The 20,026-nt window shown below is 57.3% G+C and overlaps 1 protein-coding gene across 1 annotated transcript; it reads right to left on the minus strand.

The window, feature by feature from the left end:
• Positions 1-15,329: 15,329 nt before the first annotated feature.
• LOC105732255 (putative uncharacterized protein encoded by LINC00322) lies at positions 15,330-19,230 on the minus strand. Its single transcript, XM_064380001.1, is given in 7 exon segments — positions 15,330-15,507; positions 15,509-15,774; positions 15,776-15,816; positions 15,819-15,914; positions 15,917-15,952; positions 15,955-16,431; positions 19,176-19,230. Coding segments are annotated over 7 exon segments (1,149 nt in total).
• Between the last annotated feature and the right edge of the window lie 796 nt (positions 19,231-20,026).

A 20,026-nucleotide genomic window follows, 5' to 3' on the forward strand; every position in this document is an offset into this window, starting at 1 on the left:
CCCCGCTCTCCAGCGCCCCGTCCTGATTCACTCAAATTTGTGCCGCACAAAATCCTCCGCCTGTGAACCTGCGTCCCAAAGCGTGTGGCCTGGGATCTGGAGGGGAAGCGGGGGAGGTTTACACGTTCCCAGCCAGACCCGCGGTATCAGCGGTTCCCAGCCAGGGGTGGTCCAGACCCTGGGACATCCGGTGAGGGCTGCACAGTCTGGGCTGCCATACTTTGTGGTGAGGGCTATTCAGCTTCCTGCAGTGCACAGGGCAGCCCCCACCAGAAGGAATTTTCCAGCCCCAAATGTGAGCGGCAGGAGCCAGGGCCCGAGTGTCAGGGCTGATGGTAAAGATATCCCGAGCAGAGGGTGAAAAGTTCTTCCAGAGGAATCCAGCGGCTCCTGTGACTTCTCTGTGAGGAACGTGTCCCGCTTCAAGGCAGCCCTCCCAGGACACAGAGTGGGTCCATTCTTGTTGATCATCTCACAGAGCTGGAGAACTACAGTCATGCTGGAGGCCAGATTGCAGGGTTAGGGTTTGGGTCTCTGCACCCAGGCGGTGGCCCGGCTCACCTGCTGCCCAGGGAGGGTGCTCACATGTGCGGCCTCGGGCCTGTTCTGCCGGGATCCTTCCCCACGCAGTGGCCCCGTCTGGGGTTTCCTTGCCCTGCTCTGGACTCTGCAGCCCCAGCCGCTCTGAACTTCCCCATTATCTTCTTGGGACTTAGCAGTTCCGTTCTGTGAGTCCCACATTGTGGCTGGGGAGACTGGCTGGAGCTTTAAAGCTCATGTGACCCAGGACTGAGGAGGGCTTGGTGACTGCAGTTCTGGAGACGGCCAGGAAGCCACAGTCCCTTCTCTCCACAAGTGGAGGAGGTGCCACGCGGTGGAAAACATGGCCCTTCCCGCCAACGTGCACCTCCCTCGGGCTCCTGCAATGCCAGGGCTGGTGAGGGCACCCCCTCCAGGAACCCCGGCCTGGTGGCCTCCAGGCATGGGGGCTTCTGGGAGCTGGAATCCGCAGACCCCGACAGCCCTGGAGTGGGGAGGCCCTGCTGGGCTCGGAGGTTCTCACAGACCCCGGAGGGAACAGGAAGGCTGAGGAGGGCTCCTGGGGCCTCAGGTTAGGCCTTCCTTCTCCTGGGGTCTGAGGCCTCTAGAACATTCCAAAAACAAGACAGCCACAGAAGCTGGTGGTCTTGGTTGGTGTGGACTCCGAGGTCGTGGCAGGATGACAAATCCTTCTCTTGGGTCTCCATCCTCCTCTAAGACTCTTCTTTGCACAGTTTCTCATTGTTGGCAGGAAATCTTTTTCTCATGAAAACACATCCACTGACTCCCCTGTGTGATTCCGCTGCTGGGAGGCCCCTTTGGAAGGTCAGTGGGAGGAGAGGCGGGTGGGGCCGCCCACGGTCACTGTTGAGGGTCCCCCATCCCTGTTCACGGTTGGCTCTGCACTGGGGTGAGTCTGTTCTGTTTGGGGTCACCCATAGTGACAGGCCCATAAACAGGCCCACACGGGATACATTCATGTCAAATCATCGGAATCTTTGAATGTGACCTTCTTTGGGAAAGGGTTTTGGAGATGTAACGGAGTTAAGGATCTTGAGATAAGGTCATCCTGGATTATTTGCGTGGACTTGACATCTAACAGCAGGTGTCCTTCGAGAGACATCGACATGGAAAAGCAGGCCATGCAGACGGAGGCAGAGACTGAAGGGCACAGGAAGCACTGTCGTCGGCCACACGCTCTGAACGTGCTCGGCTTTACCTGATCGTGGCGAAACCAAATATCTTCCCCTGGAGCCTTCGGGGGCAGCACAGCCCCGCTGGCACCTGGCATTTCTGGTCTCTAGAACCGTGAGAGAATCAATTTCTGCTGCTGGTTTTGTTCTGTATTGTTTTGAAGCAGGATCTGACTCTGTAGCCCAGGCTGGAGTGCACCGATGCAGTCACAGCTCACTGCACCCTCCACCTCCCTGGCTCAAGCGATCCTCCCACTTCAGTCTCCTGAGTACCTCAGACCACAGGCACACACCACCACACTTGGCTAATTTTTTTTGGGTGTAGTGTTTTTAGAGATGAGATCTTGCTATGTTGTTCAGACTAGTCTCAAACTCCTGGACTCAAGCCATCTGCCTGCTTCGGCCTCCCGAAGTGCTGGGATTACAGGCATGAGCCACCACACTTGGCCAATTTCTGTTGTGTTAAGCTGTGTGTGTGATAACATGTTCGAATGGCCTCAGGAAACACCCCTCCTAATTTGGGAGGACGAGAACAGGGAAATCTATATCAGCTTGTGGGTGAGACTTTTCAGGCACAGTAATTACTCAGATGTTCTTTCACTGGAAATCAAAGCAGAAGACAGCTGAATGTTCAGGGTTTAGAGGTAGGTTCCGTCCCTGAATGTACTGCAGATCAAAGACAGACGTGCAGGGCGAGCTGCCCCGTCCAGAACATCAGCTGGTGCCGTATGCTGCTCATCACCAGCTCTCCATGGGCCCAGGTGGCTGCTTGGGCACCTCAGCCAGCAGGAGAGAGGAAGGGATGAAGGAAGGATGTCATCTGCCCTGACTGCCATAACAGAACACCATATGCGGTGGCTTGAGCTGTAGGCATTTCTTTCCCCAGCCCTGGAGGCTGGAAGTCTGAGACCTCAGCCGGCAAGGTTGTATTCTGCGGAGGGCTCTCTTCCTGGCTTGCAGATGGCCATTGTCTTGTATCCTCCGATGGCAGAGAGAGAGAGTCCTGGGGCCTCTTCCTCTTCTGAGAGGGCACTAATCCCCTTACAGGGCCCCCTCATGACTTCGTCTAAATCTGAGTCTCTCCCAAAGGCCCCATCTCCAAATCATACCACATGGGGAGTTTGGGCTCTGTGACTTTGCAGGGCACAGATTTTGGGGCACAGCAGAGGGCGTGGTCCTGCCCATTAAGGATGCTTTCTGGAGGCCGCACACAACACTTCTGCTTAAAGTTTGGGTGGTCAAAATTTAGACACATGACCACGTCTAGCTGCAAGGGAGGATGGGAGTTGTATCCAGCTAAAATTAGGGAGTTCACATTACAACGTGCTCCAGTGAGAGTGGAGATTCAGACTTCTCCGACGTCGCTTCTTTGCTTTACGCCTTTTCAGTCCTTCATATCGATCCTGGCGTCTCGTGGTCCAATGTGGCTGCCTGAGTGGCTGTCATCACCTCCGCATTCCAACCCATAGACTATGCCTCACTTAGTCCAGATGTAGCGTTAGGAATGCAGGCTTTTATCTGAATGCAGTGTGTCCAGCTAAAAGCTGGGGTTCTTGTTATTCAGGAAGAAGGAGGAGGGAAGGGATGGGGGTAGCTAGCAGAATTCTGCCCACTGCCCTTATTACCCCAAGGACCCTGGCCAGAACACTGACATGTGAACCACCCTCCTGTTTGATCTTCAGCTGCTCAGATTCCGTCTCTCAAAGTCCACACTATAAACTCCCAAGTGCATGAGTCACCACTTCTTACTTTTAGGGTCTAGGCTGGCGCTGGGCAATCCCGGGAGCATGAGCGGGGCATGCACTGGCCGAGCTGATGCTGGGCTGTATGGAGCCAAGTCGTGGGAGGGGGAAGCAGGGCCCGCAGTGGCTGCCTGACCTTCAGGTATCCCGCCGCACACCCGAGGCTGGGTGCCTCCCCTGCATGCTCTCAGTTCAGGTTTTCTGCACCTCACCTCCCCGCAGCGGGACTTTCCACCCACACCCTCTGTGAGGCTTTAGAACTCTTTCTAACAAACCCCAGGGGGAGGGAGCATGTCGCCTTGCAGCCAGACACGCTCAGTGACATTCTAGAGTCAAGGTCCATTCAGCACCGGGCGAGCGAAGGCCCCATTCCATAAAGGGCAGATGCCCGGCCTTGGGAGTTTACAGGAATGGGGAGCGGCTGACAGGCCCCTCAGCCAGTCTCTGCGGCCGGGGTTTTCAGCTGGCATGGCTTGCAGTGCCCCAGGCTGGGCTCACAACCCCAGCGTCCTGTCCCTCGGAGAGCATCTCTGCACACAGAGCAGGAGGGGACCGGGCCCCTTGTCTGCTCCCGGCGATGTGACTCAGCGTGGACGATGGCGACATGATCCCGAGCATGACGGGGTGGGAAGCTCTTCCTCCTTCTCCAGGGCGGCAAACGCTGGAAACGCATCCACCACGCAAATAGCAACAGACATCACTAGCGGCCACATTCGTTCTGTTTGAGCTGAGGTGCCCAGGGCCACAGCGCCCTTTTCTGAGAGGAGCAGCTTCTGTCGTCAGCCTCCTTGGCACTGCAGCGCCCAGTTCCCGGGAGGGACAGCCCGGCGGTTATAATAGGCTCTTTCATGACAGCCTAGAGGAATTACAAATGTAATTTTTCAGGCGCTTCCAAAAAATCAAGTAATTAGAGCTCATGCACATAAAAGGGCCCACCGTGAGATTTGTGGCTTGGTTTTTAAAGGCACCAATTTATATATTAAAACGATAAAATATGTCCGGGGAGCAGGGCCTCTATAATGCTTCTTGTGTCTTCTTGGTGTAGTTCCAGAAAACTCTGCCCCAGAGGAAAGCAAGGACAGCGTTCCCCGGGCTCTTCCTGGGGGCACGTGGGGGCCGCAGGGCTGGAGATAAAGTCCTTCGTGTTATCAAGGCTGGGGAAAGGGCCTCACTGCCGCCACTGACCCCGGCGACATGTCCACTTGAATCAGCTCAATGTAAAGCAGACAAAAAAATGCTCTTTTCCTTCCAGGGCCTGATGTAGAAAGCAAAGTGGCAGAAAGGATTTGACGTTAAATTTCCAGCTCTCAAAACCAGGTGCAAGTTTGTGCTTGTGCACGGCGGTGGGGAGGCCCAGGCTGGGCGGGTGGGGCCCATCCCGCAGGTGCACTGATAACCTTTCCCTGCCCACAGGGGCCTGCAGCCTCCCCCACTCCCCTACAATGGTTTGTATTCCCTGTGAAAGATGCTGAAAGCCAACCCCCAGTACCTATAAGTGGGACCTTCATTGGAAGCAGGGTCCTGGCAGATCAGGTTAAGATGAGGTCACAGGGAGAACCCAACAAGACTGGCACCTTTACTGAAAGGGGAGATTCCGACAGAGGGGCTTGTTCACAGAGGACAAAGTGAAGACACAGGGAGGAGATGGCCATCACCAGGAACGCCTCAGACTGCCAGAAGCTGGCAGAGGCTGGGACCAGAGGCTCCCTCACAGCCCCTGGAGGAGCTGGCTCCGACCACACCTACCTCACAGACTTCTGGCCTCTAGGGCTGTGAGGCCAGGGATTTCCGAGGCTCAAGCCCCCAGCATGGTGCTTTGTTACGTAGGCTGCGCTGACTCATACACCCCGGCTGATGAAAGGCTTCCTCATCAGTTTCAGTTGTGACCTGACCATCTGGCCCCAAGAGACCCCAGGTGCCTCGGCCCACTGACCACCCCAGGTGTCCATCCATGCCAATGGCTCCCTGTGCCACCATGGCCAGGTGGGGGCACTTCCTCCACCCAGCCTGGATCACATGACAATTCCCTGTTCTCACTGTCCCCGTGACCCCCTCAGGGTCAGCGCTCCCACAGCCCTGGCGACCCTAGGCCACTCCAAGTGGCAGAGGCTGCCCAGTGTTTCTGACTCTGGAGATCCCTCTGCTGAGGATGGGGCGCCACCGCCTGGGCTCCTTCCTCCCAGAGGCCAAGCTGGCCCTTGTCCCCCGGCCCTGGCACCATGCTGGCTATGCTCTCTGAGCCCGTCTGTCTTGGTGGGGGTAGGGCCAGGAGTGGGCTTCGGGGCACCCTTGTGGTTTCTCCTCCAAGGCCGGGGGACGTGTTCACAAATCCCTCCCAGGGGCCTTTCTGATGCCTCAACAGTGAGTCACTGAGGGCCCCTGAGCCCGGGGCCCAGGCCGGGTGAGACATAGTGCCCAGCGTCTCCTCTCCTCCCTCCCCTTTGCTGCCTTGAGAGACGAGCGTCCTTCTCAGCTGTTCCCCCACATGGAGGACAGAAGCCACCAAGCCTCACCGTTCTGAGAGCCATCCCAGGCACCGCCCTCGGAATTGGCCATGTGGCTCCAGTGTGGGTCCAGGCTTCAGAGGATTCCGGCCCATGAGGCCAGGGGGATGCCCAGTGGGAGGCCTGTCCCACCTTCCCGACCCTCCCCTGACCACATCTGGCCTCTTCCTGGGGGCCCTCCAGGGTCTGCCGTCCTCTTCTGGAGCCCAAGGAAGCCTTGGGTGGAGCTCAGATGTGCCCTGGGAGCCCCGTGCAGAGAAACGCCCCTTGGGGAGGGAGATGGAGCTGGTTGGGCCAAAAGGGGGTGCCTATGGGTGGGGCCTGCACCTGCATGCTTGCCTCAACAGGTGTGACTCAGGCAACTGACCCCAGCTGAGGCTCAGGCACCCCCAAAACCTTGCTGTTCGATTGGAGACATTTGCGAAATGAGTCCTCAGTGGCAACCCCTGGCCGGCTCCACGGCTCCACAGGGCCCCACGACCTGTCTTCTGGGTACTCCCAGAGAGGAACTTAGGCCGCTGGGCACCCCTGGCCCTCAGTGGATGCTCCTGCCACCCTCCCCTGGTCTGCTCGCTCTTGAGAGGGGCCTGGGCTTGGAACCCTGGGCTATAAGCCCCTCCACATACCTTGTTTCCCCACTAACTGGCAGCAGACCACATTTCTCACCGATGCCCGTGGAAGCCACACGGGAGCTGGTTCTGCTCCCGGCTCTGCTCAAGGGATCGTAACACATTTCAGAGCCAATCTTATCTCCACTACTTTATGGGAGTCAAAAAGTACAACGTTCTCAAGACAAGGACAGCCCGGGAGGCCCGCAGAGTGGCAGGGCACAGACATGCCCGCATCTTTTCTCCCCCAGCCCAGCCTATGCCACACAAAGGCCTTCACGCTTGGAAATGGTGCTGTGTGGCAGGGGGGCCTGGGCCAGTGATGACAGCAGAGAGTGGCGGGGGCTCGAGGGGACCCACAACCTTGGCTCCACTCGAGGCTCCACGCTGCAGGCAGAGCCCTGGGCCCAGCCAGACACCAAGCAGAAGCCATGCAGGGCAGAGGCCAAAAGTTCTTGGAGAACGTCTGGCCGGCTTCCTCCTTTCTCCAGACAGCAAGGCTGGGGATGGGCCTGGGTTGTCCGAGGACACAAAGCTGGTTTGCGGAAGGGCTGGCCTGGAGCCCAGGACTCCTGGTGCCTGGTCCAGAGCCTTTCAACCCCCGCCTTGCCACACCCGAGCCAGTGCGACACTCAGCTGCAGTGGCCAGATGGTGAGCCCAGGGTCACCATGAAGTAGACGCCAAGACAGGATGAAGGGCAGGAGGATGTCATCGGGGGCTCACCAGAGAGGGAGAAAACGGGGAGGGAGCGGGGAGGCTGGGAAGGCCGTGGGACAGAAATTAGGGTCTCACTGCCAGGGAGGCAGGGAGGGGAGTGAGCAAAGTGGCAGGTGCAGGCTGTGGGGGCCCTGGAGACGTGGCTGGGGGGACAAGTCCCAGTGGGGACAGGACTGTGGCTGGTTCTCAGCCACATCCCCAGCACCTTGGACAGTGCCTGGTACATAGTAAATGCTCATTGTAGGTTTGATGAGCGAGTGAATGCATGGCTGGCGATGTGTGTGGGAAGGGCTCTCGGAGACTTCTGCCAAGCAGAGTGGAGCCTGAAGGCAGGACAGGGCATCTACATTCTCTCTAGAGCGTGACCTCTTGGCCCCCGGGACCCAGCCCTGCCTGCTCCATGCCATGGAGGTCTTAGACAGGCTGTCCTGGGCTGCAGCCTGCTAAGCAGGACCTCAGAGTGTACGTGCTGCCTGAATGGCATGGCCAGCCTCCTTCGGCGCCAGCCCGCTGGCCCTGGCTGCGGGAAATGCCTTCTGTACTGCTTCGTCATGGCCCACTTTGTTCAGCCAGCTCTGTGCTTGTAGCCAGCCAGCTTGGCAGCGAATGGCCACATGTCGGTCATTAAGGCAGCAGGTCAGCTGTGGAGCTGGGTGGCTTCCAGCTGCCGTGGGAGCCGGCCTGAGATGGACCTCCTCCCTCCTTCTGAGAAGGGGCCGGGCACACAGGAGTGCGGCCTCGCCGTGTTTTCAGTCATTTCCCCGGTTATTTTCCCGGCTGCAATGACGAACCAGCCACACTGCTGCCCATGTGGGCCCGGGTCTCCCCGGGATCAGGTACTGCCCATGTGGGCCTGGGTCTCCCTGGGCTCAGGTGCTGCCCATGTGGGCCCGGGTCTCCCCGGGCTCAGGTGCTGCCCATGTGGGCCCGGGTCTCCCCGGGATCAGGTACTGCCCATGTGGGTCCGGGTCTCCCTGGGCTCAGGTGCTGCCCATGTGGGCCCGGGTCTCCCCGGGATCAGGTGCTGCCCATGTGGGCCTGGGTCTCCCCGGGATCAGGTGCTGCCCATGTGGGCCCGGGTCTCCCTGGGCTCAGGAGGAGCCCCACAGGCACTCTATGAGGATGGGCTGGGGAGAGTGGAGGAAATATCCCCGGGGATATTTCCCTGGGGTGCCTGGCTGCCAGCTTCAGCCTGCCCATGTCCCAAGTCAGGCCACCTGCTGTGCCTCCCCGGGCCCTGCACTGGGAGGGCGGCACTCGGTGGATGCCAGCTGTGCTCCCATCTTGGCCTTCGCTTCCATTCTGCCACAGGGAAAAGGAGAGGAGCATTGCACTGGCCCAGTCACCCCAGACGAGCTGGCCAATGGGATAGGCAGTGTGTCTGTCCCCAAATCTGAGTCAGGCAGGGGGCTGCTAAACCACCGATCTGGGCTCTGCCCCAGGGCCGCTTGTGGAAGCCTGGAGGTCCGCATTTCCACGCAGTTTAGGTAACTCGAGGGTGATGGGCATGTGGCGAAGCTGGGAATCTGTACATCACCTTCCCAGGGACAAGCTGGTTGCACCCTCAGCTCCCCAGCCCAGGATCTGGGCTTGCCGGGGCCTTTCTGTTCCAGCCCCAGGTTCTCAAGCTCGGCTCCTACAGGGCAGACGCCCCTCAGCCCCTCCCTAGGACCTCCTTTGCGTGCCGAGGGAGCAGGCGGGTCTTTCAAAGCTTCCCGAATGCCCGGGATCTGTTCCTCGGGCACTGGCGTGTGAGTCATTCAAGTGGCTCCAGCTCTGTGCTTTCCTGGGTGATGGCCTGCTATTAACAAAGCACCCCAGAATGACCGGCATACAACAACAGAAACATATTCTCTCCCAGCTCTGGAGACGGAAGAGCAAGATGGAGACATGTTCTCCCTGAAGGCTGTGGGGTCCCCTCCTGCAGCTCCTGGTGGCTCCGGTGCTCCTGGGCTTGTGGCCTCCTCTCCTCATCTGTGCCTCTGTCGTCCACGTGGCAGGGGAGGCATTGCCATCAGCCCCATGTCAGAGACAAGGACACAGATCCAGGGCTTCCGCAGCCACACACCTCGCCGCTGGGGGAGAGGCTGCTGGGACCCGACCCCTGCCCCCCAGGCCTCCTGCTCCCAGAGAAGACCCCTGGGAGACCCCGCCCCACTCCTGGCAGGGAGGAGCTGAAGGGTCCCTCTCTGCCTCTCTGAGCACCGTCCCTCACAGGCCAGGCCGCTGGGTCTGACTGCAGCCTCCCGAGTCACTCTCAGCTCAGGGAGACACCACACCCCAAAGTCCCCGATGCGCCTCTGGTTGGGGCGAGGCTCTAACGCCGTCCAAGCCCACAGGGTTTAGACGTCCTGGCTCCCAGTGCTTTGCAAGGCCTCAAGCCGCATCCGGGTCGTCCTGTGCGCGTGCGGGCAGCAAGGGCTGACACCATCCTCGGCAGCTCTGCATGGGGTCGGGGAGGGGGTCTGACATTGCTCCCTGGACCTGGCGCAATCCTCAGGGTGCACATGGGGCAGCCCCATCCCTCGGCCCTCTCCTGATCATCAGCAGACATTCTGGTCCAGCCAAAGGAACCACCTCCCAAGAGCAGAAACAGGCTCCGCCCTGGGGTGACTGCCTGCCCCCGGGTGGGCAGGGCTCTTCCAGCCCCTCCTGTCCCCAGGGACCCAAGTTGGGTCAGGGCCTGGCTGTGCCGGGAGGGAGCTAACCTCTGCACCCACCACAGGACCTTCTGGAAGCTGAGGCCGCCGGGTGCCGGCCAGTCTCCCGGGCGCTGGCCTCCGTCTGCACGTGCCTGGCTTCAGAGGCTCCTTTTGCTTCCTGGTCACCGCTGCCGTTGCCGCCCACAGGACTCCACCAGGGACAGGCCTGTGTTCAAATCTGCCTGGTCCTCGCACCCCATGTGACCCTGGGCAGGTCCCCACTCTAGGTCCTCTTATCTGTACAGTGGGTGGTGCATGGAGACAGTCCGTGGAAAGCACCCGGCAGGGTCAGGGAAACCAAAATGATCCCTCTCCCTGGAGTCCCTTATTTCCAGGGACCGAAGGGGAGGACACCAGTGCTGAAGCAGAAGAGTGGGGTTCGGGGGCGATCCTGGCACTGGCTCCCCGGGCTGGCTCCTGCCCCACCCCAGGCTCACTTCAGGGCATGCAGCGGGCGGAAGGCTGGGATCCCCCACATCCGTGGCCTCTGCTGGGCTTGGTGAGGCTCGGGGCTGGGCGGGCACTCCCAGGACTGGCCCACTGGCCTGGGCGCTGTCAGGGCCCAAGGGGTGCAGACCTCACTCCTCACCCATGGGGCTGGGAATAGAGGAGCCGTTTTGTGGTTAGAGCTCCCAACACACAGGCAGATCCCACCGGAAGCCTCAGGGCGGGCCCCGGAAGCTGCGTGTGCTGAGGTCCCCGAGCCACCACGGTGCCCCCGAGGCGCTGTTGCTGCAGGGCCTCGGGATCCTGACTCAGCTCTCACCCGCTGGGCTGCCCTGATATTGACTCCAGTCTCCTCTTTTGCAAGTGTCGCCCGTGATGCCCGCAACTCGCCTGTAAAGCTCTAGATGGGATTCCTAGAACAGCGCCGGAGTCAGAGGTGACGCTGAGAGACATGCAGCCACCCGGGAAAGTCCTGCAAAACAAGAGAGACGGTCGCCTTCCGTTCCGCCCGCTGGCAGGTGCCGGTTCTGACAGATGTGTCTTTTCTCCCAGCTCATTTTTCATAATAGAGTGTAATACACATGGGAGCCACCCTGTCATCTACTTCCCTTTTCAATGTAATATATTGGAGCATTTTCCTACCTCATTAGATGTTCCTTTCTGACGTGGCCAGAGCTGCTTTAGGAAATGAGGGTTGTTTTCAACTTCTCCCTATTATAGATTTGTAACACTTGCAGGGAATATTGTGATAAAGGAATCTCTGCATTTGCAGGGCTATTTCCTGAATGTCCGAGTGAAATGCACGGAGTCCTCATGTCCTCTGTTACTTTCAAACATTGCTCTGCCCCTCCCAAGAGGGGGACAAGGTCAGGCTCCGAGTCCCCGCCCTGCGGAGGGGTGAGCCTTGGGGTGGGGCAGCTGCAGGCCTGGCCAGGCCCTGAGAGGGGCCAGCCCGGGAGCCAGTGCCGGCATCTCCCCCCGAATCTCACTCCTCTGGTTCAGCAGTGAAGCTGAGCCTCTCCAAGCCTTTAGATCTACATTCCTGTTTGCAGGAAAACACTGGGAAAGAGCAGGAGGACCAGTTAGATGTCACCACCAGTCAGCAGAGACATCAGGAATGAGAGACGTTTTGAGTCTCAGAGTGCGGGGGGTGTGCAGGCAAGATCAGTGGGGGAAATGCATTTGACGTCACCCCTTCCCCACACACCTGTGTACCAGGTTAGCTGCTGTTGGGCACATCACCTGTCACCTGTGCGTGCACTTGCGGGTACCACCCTTGGGCGTGTCTCAGTGCAACTGGGGACACAGGTGGGTGTTGCCTCCTTATGGTGGGAGACACGCCTGTGACTCCAGGGACGAGCCAGCAGCGAGAGAAGGGCGGGAGGCCAGATCCCAAGTTTGGTTCCCAGAGTGCAGAGCCTGAGCTCTCCGCCCGCAGGTGGCTTCTGAGGCCCTCCAGCCCCAGCTGCCCCCGGCTGTGCCTTCTCTTCCTAAACTCTGCCCTGCTTCTCCAGCTTCTCTGAGTCAGCAAAGCTGGGCCAGGAGCTTTGATAAACACACTTCACCGGCGCCAAGCAGCAGTCGGGGTGCAGGAAGGAGGGGAGGAGAAACACTTGGGATGTAACCAGAGTGAGAACCCGGGGATGGAGATGAGAGCTTCGGCAAACGACGCAGGACGCCATAATTACTTACTGGCTTTATCCTAGAAGGGAAAAAAGGGCCCCTCTTCCCCCAGCCTTGCACACCTCTGTGTATGATGACAATCTTCAAACATAAAAAACAAAAGAATTGTATGAGATCTCTTATTTCCACCAAGAAATCACTGTCTTCTGCTGTGAGCGCTTTGTTGTTGGTGTGCATGTGAAATGTTTTAAAGGAACAGCACACGCTGCATCAGTTCGTCTCTAAATATTTCCCGTGAATCTTTGACGGAGGAGGACAGCCTCTCACACGGCCTCTCCACCAGCACCTCAGTCCACAACCCGGTTTCCTTCGCAGCATCCCACACCAGTCCAGATTTCAATGTCCCACGTCTCTCCAGGATTGCTTTACGGTTGGTTTGCTGCTTGAACGATGGTACACGGTCCCCATTCTGCTTTTGGTCTTTATGTCTCTGGAGTTTCTTTTTAATTTAGAACAACCCCCCCCCCATTTTATTTCAAACCAAAGCTTGTTTAAGAAACTAGGTCACGCCGGGCACAGTGGCTCACACCTGTCATCCCAGCACTTTGGGAGGCCAAGGCGGGCAGATCACTTGAGGTCAGGAGTTCAAGACTAGCTCGGCCAACATGGCGTAACCCCGTCTCCACTAAACATACAAAAATTAGTCGGGTGTGGTGGCGTACGCCTGCTGAACCCAATTACTGTGCAGGCTGAGGCTCGAGAACCCTTGAACCCGGGAGGTGGAGATTGAAGTGAGCCGAGATCACGCACTGCACTCCAGCCTGGGCAGCAGCATGAGAGCCTATCTCAAAAAATAAAAAGAGAAACAAACCAGGTCAAAACGTCTCTCATTCCTGATGTCTCTGCTGACTGCTGATGACGTCTAACTGATCCTCCTCACTTTCCCAGTGTTTTCCTGCAAACGGGAATTTAGATCTAAAGGCCTGGGGAAGGGTCAGCTTCACTGCTTTTGGCGGGAAAACTCCACAGGCAACACGCCGCTCGGGAAACGTCTGGGGTCCCATTCCACTGGTGCCGGGACTGACTGGTTGGCACCTGTGGTGGCTGTCTGGTCCCCCATGCCACTGCAGCCAGCAAGGTCCTGTGGGCAGCTCTGGAGGTCCAGTTTCCTGATGATGTTTTTCTTACTTGCTTTAGAATCCACTGGTGATGTTTGCTAGAATCGTTCTTCACGAGGGTGTGCAAAACGCTGCTGTTTTCACATCCGCACGCTCATGCTGGATTCATTAGCCAGAGCTCTCACTCACCTGCCATTTAGCAACCCCTATTCATTTACTGCGTGGTTACTCCAAAACACAGCTTGTACAGGAAAGATAAATGCATAACTATTTCCCCTTTTCTTCTTAATTATCAATTTTCAGAGTAAGGAGTTGCTACAAAAATTAACTCCAATGGCAACAAGCAAGGTCAATTTTTTTAAACCCTTCTTTTTTAGCAGCATTAGGAATGAGTGGATTTTTATGTATCCTTTCGATCCATTGCTCTGAGATGCCCTGGCCAGCGAGAGGACCTTCGCCTTGGCCTCCTGGTCCTTTGATGTGACCTTGTTTGCATTTGATGCCTTCCCTGATTTCTGGCAGAGGATGAGTATCAGGCTCATCATCTATCTTCCCTGCCTCTGACCTGGAGTCAACCGGTTTACTCACAAGCTTTTAACAAGTGGGGCAAGGTGCTAGAGACCAAAGTCTAGGCACTTTCGGTGCTCACTGGTGCCGAGTGGTCACTGCTTCCCATCCCTTCCAGTGGCAAGAACTAGGAGAGGCATATTCAGTTTTCACATCATGAGACTGGCCAGGCACGATGGCTCATGCCTGTAATGCCAGCACTTGCATGAGATCAGCTGGGCTCACTGGCTCACACCTGGAGTCCCTGCACTTGCATGAGATCAGCTGGGCTCACTGGCTCACACCTGGAGTCCCTGCACTTTGGGAGGCTGAGGCGGGTGGATTGCTAGAGCTCCGGAGTTTTGAGACCAGCCTGGGCAACATGGTGAAACGTCTTTACAAAAAATGCAAAAATGAGCCACCTGTGGTGGTGTGCTTGTGGTCCCAAATACTCAAGACCTGGAAGCTGGAGGCTGACTTGAGCCTGGGAGGTTGAGGCTGCAGTGAGCCAAGACTGTGCCACTGCACTCCAGCCTGGGTGACAATCAATCAAACAATCAATCAGAATGAATAAATAAGCTATGAGATTATATTCACATTTCCAATTCAACTATAAGATTACAGTGCTATTCTTAACCTATTGGGTTCTACATTTGTATATTTTTTCTCTTTCAGTAATAATGATTTTGGTTCTTCACAACATTCACATAATTACTTACTGGCTTTATCCTAGAAGGGAAAAAAAATTTAAATAACGATGTGACTTAACAGTAAGACCTAGTGAGCAAGACATATGATTCCCTTGCCATTCTTTTTATCCTTAAAATACACGCCACCAGCAAAAAAAAATCCCAAATACCGTGCTCTAAAGTCACTTGAAATAATTTTGTCTTTGTTTAGTTATATTACAAACATTATATAAATTTTCATTCTTCTTGGTTTCCTTTTCTAAGATGCTTTCTTTTTAAGTTTATTGTTTTGAATTTGGAAAGCATTCTCGTAGTTCTGGAGTCGAACGCTACAGCCAAGTGTCTTCAGAGCAGTGAGCTTCCACTTCTAACTCCACACACGCGGAAAGTCACCATTTTTATTAGTTCCTCATTTATCCCTCCAGTGCCTTTCTCTTGCATCTATAAATAAACACACACATATACATATTTTTACGTTTTATTACACAAAAGACAGGTCACTGCATACCGCCGTCTGCTTTTACCACTCAATGATATATCTGGAAACGGCATCTTATCAGTCCCTGGAGAAGGGGGCTGGGCCCAGGCTGGAGGGAACCCAGCAGGCTGGGACGGAAGGGCTGGAGTATTTTCTTCTCCGGGCAGCAGGAGCACCGGTGGTGGGGGACTGAATGCTTGAAGGGATACTAGGAGAGAATGTGAGTGCTCAGTATGGCCCAGGCTCTGATCCTACATGTCAGTTGAGACTGGATTCCTGGGCACCCTGGGGCCTGTCAGCAGATGGCACAGGGCTACACAGTGGCCCCTAAATTTACAATCACCCGGAATTGGCAACATGACCTTATTTGGAAGAAGGGCCTTTGCAGATGTGAGTAAGTCCAGGTGAGGTCATACTAGACTCATGTAGGCCCTAAATCCAGTGACTGGAGTCTTACAAGAGGAGGGGACATACAGCGAGACTGGGGAGAAGGCCTTGTGACACCGGGGGTGGAGACGGGAGTGGTGCAGCCACACGCCAGGAGCGCCAAGGGCTGCCGGCAACACCCGAAGCTGGGAGAGGTGAGAAGTGTTATCTTCCAGAGCTGCCGGGCGGGGCTGGCTCTCCAGATGCCTTGAGCTCAGGCTTCTGGCCTCAGAACCGACAGAGAATACATTTCTGTTGTCCTCAGCCGCCCCTTCAGTGGCACTCTGCTTGGCAGCTTCAGGACGCTCGCAGAGATGGGATGGTCTCTGAGGCTGCTCCCTGCTCTAACGCTCCTGGCCAGTAGTCTTGTTCTCATCTGGGTGTCCAGAGAATGGGCTGGAGGAGTGCAGCTTGGTGGGGTGCAGGTGTCCCAGCGAGCCCAGGCCGGGTGGTGGCAGTGAGTGGCATTCTCACTGAGGCACTGGTGACTGCCTGGCCAGCAGGGGAAACCGAGGCACCCAGGATGGCTTCATGGCCAGACCTGGGGAGAATGCACCCTTCAGCAGAGCAACTGGTGGGGTAGAAGAGCGTGGGTGTGCGGTGATGAAGGCACTGGGGGAGATACCCCACCAGATAAGTGGAGAGGCGGCTGGAGTGTTCCAGGGGCTGGGGCTCACAGGACCGCCAAGTCTGGGGGTGCTGAGGACATGGCGCCAGCGCGGTAGTGTCCAGGTGGCCCTCGCTCAGCCAGCTCTCCGAGTCATTTCTGCAAGGTTTATGGAAACGCGGTTTTGCCTAAGAGAAGTGTGTGTCACTGGGAATCATTCCATGTCTGTTTACAGCTGCCATTCCTGCTGGGGTGATTAAAAGCGCTATCAGAGTTGATTGCAGCCTGGGTGGTCTCTTGATCTGGGGGTCCTCTGGACTGAGGGGTGCTTTTGCCCTTCCCTTTCTGGTGCAGCGTAAGCCTGAGCTGGAAGACAGAGGCTGCAGAGAGCACACCCCAACAAACCCAACCACCGTGCGGGTGGAGCGCAGGGTCCCGCGGGCCCAGGGACTCGGCCTGGACAGTTTCCTGGCTGCTCCCAGGCTGTCATCTTGAGCCCTTTCGTCTTATTTCTCTTGCTTTTATTCCTGCCCATCTGAGACAGCCTCACCCGGAGTGTCCAGGGATCTGCTGGTCTCCTCCCAGCTCCGTCCTCCTGTCCCATGCCCGCTCCCTCACCTGACAGACGTCACACAGTGAATGCCCCTCACCCACTCCAGGGTGCAGCTGGAGGCCCGGGGCCTGCTTTGGGAAGCAACGCAGGGCTCCGTGGGCTGAACGGGCTCCCAGCTCAAAGGCCAGGTCTGCAGTGCCTGCCAGTCACCTTCAGCACACAGCTTCCTCCGGAATCAATGATGCCCTCACTCTGGGTCTGCTTTTGCTGTAGAAAGCCTTCTCTGACTCAGGCTGAGACACAGGTCACCAACAGGACTGTCTCCCCGGGGCAGGCGGCCTGTGCTGCTGGATGGAACCTCTGCCGTGTCCTCACTCCACAGACAACGGCTGCTGTGTGTCCATCCCAACCCCGGGTCTGGGTCCTCAGACCACTCATGGGACAGTGCAGGGAGTCCAGAGGCAAATCTCCCTGCTGCCTGTGGGTGGGGCCCCTTGGGAACCCCATGTACCCTCAGAGTCTCCAGACAGGGAGGTCTCTAGGATGGCACAAAGCCTGTGAAAGCCCCCAGTCCTGCCGTTAGGACCAGGCGGGAGGAGTCTGCCCCCTCTGCTGCCTGTCTTTCCTTCAGGGTGGGCTGTGCTGCGTCTTCGTCTTCGTAAAGCCAAAAGGGACTGGGGCCCCAGCATGGCAGTCGGGGTGTTGCTCCAGAGCTGTGATTCCAGGAGAGGTGGGTGTGAAGGTCTAGGAGCAGGGATTGGCCACAACTGTCCCCATATGTCCCCGCGACAGTGTCCTCTGCAGCCATCAGAACCATGAGGCAAAATGAAGCACATTCATCCCGGAAACACTCCTGCTCTGTTGCCACGAGGAAGCCTCAGATCGCAGGACAAGCCCCAATTCGTGTTTCAGGCTGAACACACACACGCCAGGATTGGCGGGCGGGCTCAGGAAAGAGCCTCAGGGCTGGAGATGTTTCTTCCTGGTTTGCAAGCTGAGCACCTGTTAATTTTCACCAGGAAAAATAAACAGAGAGGCTGCCGTGAGGCGGGAGGCCATGCAGTGTAGCCACAAGGCTCTTTCTGCTACGGACGAGGATGGCTGCAGGGAGGGGTTTGCCCAACACTGAGTGGCCGCACCGACAGAAGGAAAGTTGTTGGGGATTTTGGGTTTCACAATTTTTCAAATCTCTTTGAACTTCTCTCACCACACCCCGCTCCAGACTCCTGAAATCAGTCACAAACCAAAGTCAACACATTTCTCCCAGGACCAAGAGGGTGCCTTTAAACCAAGGCCCTGGGGCTGGGTGTTGGGGCTCCCACCTGTTATCCCAGCACTTTGGGAGGCTGTTTGAGACAGGCCTGGGCAATATAGCAAAACTCCGTCTCTACAAGAAATTTTAAAAAATTAGCTAGGTGTGATGGTGCCTGTGGTCCCAGCTACTCAGGAGGCTGTGGAGGGAAAATCATTTGAGCCCAGGAATTCCACAGCGCAGTGAGCCATGATCGCACCACTGCATTCCGGCTTGGGAATTCCAGACCGTAGTGAGCCATGATCGCACCACTGCATTCCGGCTTGGGAATTCCAGACTGTAGTGAGCCATGATCGCACCACTGCATTCCGGCTTGGGAATTCCAGACCGTAGTGAGCCATGATCGCACCACTGCATTCCGGCTTGGGAATTCCAGACCGCAGTGAGCCATGATCGCACCACTGCATTCCGGCTTGGGAATTCCAGACCGTAGTGAGCCATGATCGCACCACTGCATTCCGGCTTGGGAATTCCAGACCGTAGTGAGCCATGATCGCACCACTGCATTCCGGCTTGGGAATTCCAGACCGTAGTGAGCCATGATCGCACCACTGCATTCCGGCTCGGATGACAAAGTGAGACACAGCTGTAAAAAATAAACAAACAAGCAAACAGAACAGACGCTGGACTTGGAGGCAGCTGGCAAACCCACTGGCCTAGACCACCAGATCTTCCAGCAGGCCCTGAGGGCAACCCCAGCTCTGCCCAGGAGGCGGGCAGCCCAGCATGCACAGGGTCCCCAGCCTGGGAGAGCTCAGCCCTCAGCGGCAGCCCCTGCACACAGGCCTGCATTCCTGCTGTGGGACAGCAGCTGCCTCTCTGGGTTCAGGGGTCCCTGTGCTCCCCTCTGCAGTGACCCCCATCACTCCAGCTCGCTCCAAGTCCTTCTGGCCTCACTCACGGATCCGAACATTTCAGGCTAGGATGGTCTAGACCCTGGGCTGGCCTGGGCCCTCCCAGGATGCACTCCTGAGCCCCTGAAGAGTGGCAGAGGAACGCAGCAAAGCTGCCCAGTTGCACCCAGGCATGGCAGAGTGCAATGGGAATGCAGCCGCTACAGGGACTGCCCCCGTGTGCATCTGCTGTTCTGTGTCCTGCCAGGCCAGTGTCACCTGGGTTCCCCTCACAGCCACTCCCCACTGACTAAGAAGGCCACAGAGCCCCAGGCCTGAGCCCCAGCCTGCTGCCAGCAGGCTCAGACACTTGGGCACCTTTCTTAGCTGTTCGGAGCCTCGGTTTTCCCATCTGGGAAACAGGGATGGTGATATCTCAGAGACACTGCAGTGACCACTGGAGGGGAGCACACACCATTCTCAGCAGGGGTGCCAGGCATCGTGTCTGTGTCTGCTGATGAAGGGCCCAGCCTGACCCTTGGCTTCCTCCATCCCAGATGTCCATCGAGGCACGTGGCCCCGGTGAGGCATCCCGAGCAGAAGGGAGACAGGCCAGAATGCACAGCGACCCCCAGGTGAGGCCCCAGTCCAGGTGATCACCGCCACTCCCACTGGAATTCTCAGGACTGGGCGCCCGTCGTTTAGAAACAAGTGTTTTTGTGTGGTCCTTAGTTTCCGTGATTAATCCTTAGAGTCTCTTCTGTAACAGCTCCTTGCGGAGATTCTGTAGAAAGCACCAGGCAGTTTTAGCAGGGCTGGAGGCAATAGCCTTTTCTATGAACTCAGGGTCCAGGCACAGACGCAGCAGCAGAGAAATGCCGGGTAAAGAGACCCTGGACATTGGGAGGGGCACCAGCGGAGGAAAGGCTTCCCACAGCTGCCTCCCTCCCCACAGGCTGGTCAGGTGGCCGGCTTCGGGGGCCCTGCTCTGCAGAAGGCCTTTCCTTCCAAAGCCCTGCAGCCTCTGGGAGCCAGTATCAGCCCTGCCAGGCCAGTCATTGGAGTGCATGGAGCGGGGCCTGGGGGCTCGAATCCCCAGCCCGACGGCCACAGCATGGACAGAACATGTCATCTGTGGCGCTCTGTGATGGGATGGGGGGACTACCACAGAGAGAAGAAAGAGAATCGCCCTCTCCCTTCCCAGGGGCCCGATCCTGTGGGGAGGTGGGACACTCAGCCTCGGGGGGACCCAGATGCCGTAAACACAGCTGCACCAGGTGGCCCAGGTAAGGAAGGGGCTTGGATGGGTCGGAGCTCCACCTCTGCGGCTGTTTTGGAGACTAGCAAAGGGCAGGTGAGTCTGTGTATGTATCCGGCCACCCGGAGA

This window comes from Aotus nancymaae, unplaced genomic scaffold (assembly GCF_030222135.1).
Source record: "Aotus nancymaae isolate 86718 unplaced genomic scaffold, 86718_ANA_hifiasm-v0.15.2.pri h1tg000022l_1, whole genome shotgun sequence".
In the NCBI taxonomy this organism is placed as follows: Eukaryota; Metazoa; Chordata; class Mammalia; order Primates; family Aotidae; genus Aotus; species Aotus nancymaae.